Source organism: Trachypithecus francoisi, unplaced genomic scaffold (assembly GCF_009764315.1).
Source record: "Trachypithecus francoisi isolate TF-2019V2 unplaced genomic scaffold, Tfra_2.0 Lachesis_group8, whole genome shotgun sequence".
NCBI classification, from domain to species: Eukaryota; Metazoa; Chordata; class Mammalia; order Primates; family Cercopithecidae; genus Trachypithecus; species Trachypithecus francoisi.
The window spans coordinates 61,338,238-61,344,237 of NW_022681473.1; the positions used below are offsets into that span (position 1 = coordinate 61,338,238).

The window sequence follows — 6,000 nt, forward strand, 5'->3', positions numbered from 1 at the left end:
GACATATATTGCAACATTTATATTAAAAAGCAAAAGTCTCAAGTCTTTGAGTTGGATAATATTTGCCTGTATAATTATCTCAGTTGATCGGTAGTCCTTGATTAGGACTTGTATCTATTATAATCTGTATCTATTTTAAGATTAGATTTTGATATCAATTTGCATCATTTTTCCCTCAGTTTTTTGTTTTTAGTTGAGTCTACCTATCCATTTCTCCCTTTAGGTTTCTGTCTAAAACTTGTCTATATACCTGGTGTCATAAGACCTCAATGAGTTCAATAGGATAGAGCCAGGCATTTGAGCCAATCTACTTATACCTCTACAGAAAACCTCTTATGAGCTTCTCATCTTTGCCCTCAAATACTGGGATGTTGATTCTCAATACCTCTGAAATGGTAATCTCTGTTTTCTACTTGGTTGGGATCCCAGGTATGGAACATGCCAGCATTTGGATCTCTCTCCCCATATATCTCATGTACACTGTTGCTATCCTGGGGAATTGTACCATTCTATTTTTCATTAAAACAGAGCCTTCTTTGCATGAGCCCATGTACTATTTTCTCTCCATGTTGGCTCTCTCTGACCTAGGGCTATCCCTCTCCTCTCTTCCTACCATGTTAAGGATTTTCCTGTTCAATGCTCCAGGAATTTCCCCCGATGCCTGTATTGCTCAAGAGTTTCTCATCCATAGATTCTCAGCTATGGAGTCATCTATACTTCTTATAATGTCCTTTGATCGCTTTATTGCCATCTGCAACCCCCTGAGATACCCTTCCATCCTCACCAGTGCCAGAGTCATTCAAATTGGGCTTGCTTTTTCTCTCAAAAATGTTTTGTTGATCCTCCCATTTCCTTTCACTCTGAAACGTCTAAAATACTGTAAGAAGAACCTCCTGTCCCAATCCTACTGCCTCCATCAAGATGTCATGAAACTGGTCTGCTCTGACAACAAGGTCAACATCATCTATGGCTTATTTGTGGCTCTCACAGGCATCATAGACTTGACATTTATTTTCATGTCCTACATGTTGATACTGAAAGCAGTGTTGAGCATAGCATCACAAAAGGAAAGGCTCAAGGTCCTCAATACATGTGTTTCCCACATCTGTGCTGTGCTCATCTTCTATGAGCCCATTATCTCCCTAGCTGTCATCTACCGGTTTGCCAAACATAGTTTCCCAATCACTAGGGTCCTCATAGTTGATGTTTTTCTGCTTGTGCCTCCACTGATGAACCCCATTGTAAACTGTGTGAAGAGCCAGCAGATAAGAAATCTCGTCTTAGAAAAACTGTGCCAGAAGCAAAGCTGAAGTAATGTCGAGAAAACAAGCAGACTAGATCAATAAGAAAACATACTATGTTAATCATGTTACAATATAGTTTCTCAATCTGTTTATTAGGATTAAAGAATCAAACTTGAAAATCTGTTGGTTCAGTATTTAGGCTTGGGGCTCTGATGTAAATAAAATATATTCCCAGATTTCACTCTTTTCTCAGCTTCCCGTACCACTCCTATGAACACAATGTCTTCTTGTCATTTTCATAATGATTAAAAGACTATACTATATGTTAATTTGAAAACTAATGGTATACACTTCCATGACAACTGGACAGTGATCAGAGGTGACCAAAGACTACCTCTTTATTTAAAGTACTTATTTTCAACACATACTTTTGACATTTTTGAGATATGTGCTTGTTCTCAGGAACTGAAATTGAGATAGGCAATAACTAACACTCTTGCACATGAAACTATTCAAACAAACTAACATGCATACAAGAAAAATTTATAAAAATAAAATGAACATTGGCTTTATTTACTCATTTTATTTACTGTAATATTTCCTTCCTGAGCATCAAATGTCGTCTTCTAAGGTGACAGATTCCTGTCTTTGACATTTCAATGGGAATTCTACATAATTACAAGGACTCACTCCTCTACTTCTCAACTTGGCCTTGATTTTCATATTCATCTCTGTATTGTTCAGTTTTAGCAAGAGTCATGCTAGGTCAGTTTAATCAAAGCCCCTTCCCTTCCATATCTGATTACTCTAGATGTTTAATTGATTTCCTCATATTCTACCATTCCCCACTTGATGTATGACAATTCTGGCTTGCTGTTAGCAAGAATCCTGTTAGGTCAACTATATGCTTTGGACATTTGTCCCCTGCAAATCTCATGTTAAAATTTAATCCCCAGTGTTGGAGATGGGCCCTAGTGTGGAGTTGTTTGTGTCATGTGGGTGAATCCCTCGTGAAGGGCATGGTACCGTTCTTGCAGGACTGAATGAGTTCTCACTCTACGTTCCTGTGAGATCTGGCTGTTAACAAAAGAGCTTGGCTACTTCTTCCTCTTTCGTTTTATCTTGCTTCCTTCCTCTTGCCATGTGATACATTCTCCCTTTACCCTTCTACCAATGAGTAGAGACTTTCTGAGGATCTCGCCAGAACCAGATATTGGTGTCATGCTTCTTGTACAGTCTGCAGAACAGTGAGCCAAATAAACCCACTTTGCTATAAAGTACACAGACTGAGATATTTTCCTTTACAGCAACACAAAACACTAAGAATGTCAGGTGAGCCAGAGTCTTCCGTACTCTTGATGTTTCCTTTTAATAATTTTCCACTTAGTAACCTATGCCCCAATCTTACTCCATATCCATAAATTCTTGCTTTTCACTGTTTATTTAGAGTTGAGCCCAATCTCTCTCCTCTACAACAAACCTCTATACATATCGTGTTACTCTCTCTGTTAATAAAGTTTTTCTTACTGTTCTTTAAGCATCAAAAGTAACTGAGGTGCCATGACTCAGGATCACATTAATCACTGGACCCCCAGACTTTTCACTCAGGACCGTATGTACACACTTTTGACAGCCCATTGAACAATCGTAAGGACAGATTTGATTCTTAAGATTTTGTGTGTACTCAAGAAGCTGTGCTACAATCCCAGGTAAGCAGAAACTGAGTTAGAGGCCCAGGTGCAGGCTTCTCTGTTTGACAGGTAACTGGTAGGCTGGAAGTCTTTCTTCCTGGCTCTGTCTTGAGTGGGGATTATTCCTCAACTTTTGGGGTATATGTTCTTCCTGGATCCTTATTTTGATTAAAATTTATTTCCTGATTTGTGGGCTGGAATTTTTTTCATGACGGTGTGTGAGAATATTTTATTACTTCCATTTGATTCTTATTTTCCTAATGGGAATTTCTCAGTCAATTGAAATTCCCTTCATGAATATTTGCTGACTGTATGTACCACCAAGTCTATTCACTCCCTTCACCCCAGGACCCATGCTGTTGCATCATGGCATTGTGCACAGGTGCCAGTGGTGGTGGTATAAGCGATGGCCCTAGATGTGTTGATTCTCAGGCCCCTCAGGGGCTTATGGTGCTGGTGCCACCCTGCTCTCAAAATGGTGGAATAGAAGTTACATATATTTGAATTCGTGAATAAACATGTTTTTGCCACATTGAAAAATTGTTCTATGAGTAAGTATATGCCTCTAGAAATTGTGAAATTATGTATTAATAAATTTGCAATCCTATTACCAAATCTGGGCTTATGACAATTCATATTTGTCTATTTCTTGTTATAGTTTTCTCTGTAAAGAAAGAAACTGATGGTTGAATGTTATAATCAATGTATGTGGACAAAACTACTAAAAATAATAAGAAAAAAACATTTAAGGCAAGTCCAGTGTGTTTTCAAGAAGAAAAAGTACGAAGTATGAAAGATATGATGTTGTTTAGGGGAAAAAAAGGTAATTTTATCCTAAAGTAATTTCATTCTAAAGTATGACCAGGTATTCCTGAATGAGAAAATGAAAACTCACATGGATTTTTTTAAAAGTAAAGATTGTTTGTAAACAGGAATTTTATGTGTGGTCAAGTTGACTAAATATGTAAGTGGATTTATTTATTTTTATTAATTATCTTTAATGTCTTTAATTATCTTTAATACAGATGCAAAACAAAAATGACAAAGTTTCATGGATTATTTGCCTGCTCTTAATAAGAAATTGTAAAAGTGTTTTTCTGTATCATTTTAGTAATCTACTAGAAAACCAAAGTTCCATGTCTTATCAGAATAGTTTGCTGCATTTTATCCTAATATTTATGCTATGATAAAGACTATTTAAGAGATTATTTTAAGAAAATAATTAATTATTTAAGAGAATCAAGACTTCTCATTTTTAAAAGAGCTTTTTTTTTTTTAATTTTTGAAAATGTTGCCTTTCCAAAATCAAATCCTAAATGAAATCTTCCTGTTCTTGAATTGATCTTGAGATTTCCCAGAGGGCCTCTGAAAACTCTCAAAAGATTTGTTCTTTCACCATGGAAAGAGAAAAGTTAAAAAATAATTTGGTTTATTTTACTTGCTAAATTTCATGGAAACATTGTCAAATAAAAAAGATAATTAATCTTTCCTAGGTTATATTTGTATTGTCAAAATGTTACTATTTCTGAAATCATGTAAATAGAAATTTGTGAATTATTTTTCTATTTATGATATGCCCTAATTTAATGCTATCAGTAGTAATTCCAGTTATTATTTTTGTTGGGTGTCACAGAAACAACCAAATATCTTGTCAAATTAACTCTTTATAATTGAATGGGGTCATGAAACTGCTAACATAAAACCAAGCAAAACAAAATATATTACATGGGATTGAATGAATTCATAAAGAATAATTATGAGTTTTGTTTTGAAACACTGTTGATTCTTCAATGTCTTATTTTCTGAATAAAAGAAGTCCCTTTCCCTTTTCTCTCAAGCAATATGTAAGTTACAGAAATTTAGTAGATTATATGCTGTAAACAAATATGAAACATTCTTCTTTTCTCCTTACCTGATTCCTTCAGAATTTTGAAACGTTTATTGAATATTCTTATATCTGTATAAAATAGTTATCAGATAAGTTCAAAAAGAATCTGTAACAGGACACAATTGAAAACACTGATTTTATTACCGAAGTTTTGGTCATAATATTATGTTTGAGAATGATGTGCTTAGAATCAAATTTAAGGAAGCAAGGTTGACTTTATGAAGCCAAAGCTTAATAAAGCCTTCTGGGAAAAAAACAGCCTGACACCTGGCTTACATAGTTCCCAGCTTTAAATGCAGGTAAACAAGCTCACTTTCTGATGGGTGCAGGAACCTCAGAATATCTTTGAGACCTCAAGAAGAGAATAAATTCACACAAATCTCTAGGTACTGCAAATGAACTTTGGTGGTAAGTTCTTGGCTTGGCTGCTTGACCTTGAAAGAGTATTTAAAATCAAATTTGAGATTCTTATGAAAAGTTGCAGCAAAGGAAACCTGTAAGGCCTTTACAGTTAATTGCCATTCTTGCTGCACTTACATAAATAATTAAGCCAAAGCTAATGAGACCAGACATTTTTGGTATTTAAGAATTGTAAAGAGAGCTGAATATAAAGAGTAATTTTGTTTCACTGGAAAAGTACAGTACACCCTTATTGAGTACCACTTTTACTTTCTTTTAAAATCTGACTACAACTCTTCCAATCAATATTTCCAATTTTTCTTCTACCCTTCTGACTTGGCATTACTGAGAATGAAACTATCCTTTCACCAAACCTTTTAAGCTGAAGTTGGAAAACTTGTTATAAACTTCAAAGTATATCTTCTTGCCTGCTAGTGTGTGAACCACTCAGAAATTTACCGAATCACCTGACTCTATCACTAGAGGCCTTCAAACTGAAAACAAAACCTTTAGTCATATTGCCACTGCCATCCTCACTCCATCATCTAAAGTTACTTTGAGCTCAACAGATAGAATCCCACTAGCTGCCCTCTGAACTCAGACGCTAGGTTTTCAACTATGATCTTTTTAAAAAACTTTCACAACAATTCCCTTCATTAAAGGCCTGAGAGCTTGCACCATCCAGCAAATATCCTTGACTACAAAGTCTCAACAGTTAAGACAGCTTGTCCCTAGTGAACAAAATGGACTAACATTGTAACAGATAAGACAGCTTTTC

The 6,000-nt window shown here is 35.4% G+C and overlaps 1 protein-coding gene across 1 annotated transcript; it reads left to right on the plus strand.

Moving 5' to 3' along the window:
- Positions 1 to 365: 365 nt before the first annotated feature.
- On the plus strand, positions 366 to 1,310 carry LOC117080660 (olfactory receptor 51A7-like). Its single transcript, XM_033205870.1, has one exon. It carries the CDS (start codon positions 369 to 371, stop codon positions 1,308 to 1,310), a length of 942 nt encoding a protein of 313 aa, XP_033061761.1. The 5' UTR covers positions 366 to 368.
- Positions 1,311 to 6,000: the final 4,690 nt, after the last annotated feature.

Bases quoted from the DNA above. Each gene is read 5' to 3' on its own strand.
- LOC117080660 (XM_033205870.1), top strand. From the start codon at position 369: ATGTTGATTCTCAATACCTCTGAAATGGTAATCTCTGTTTTCTACTTG.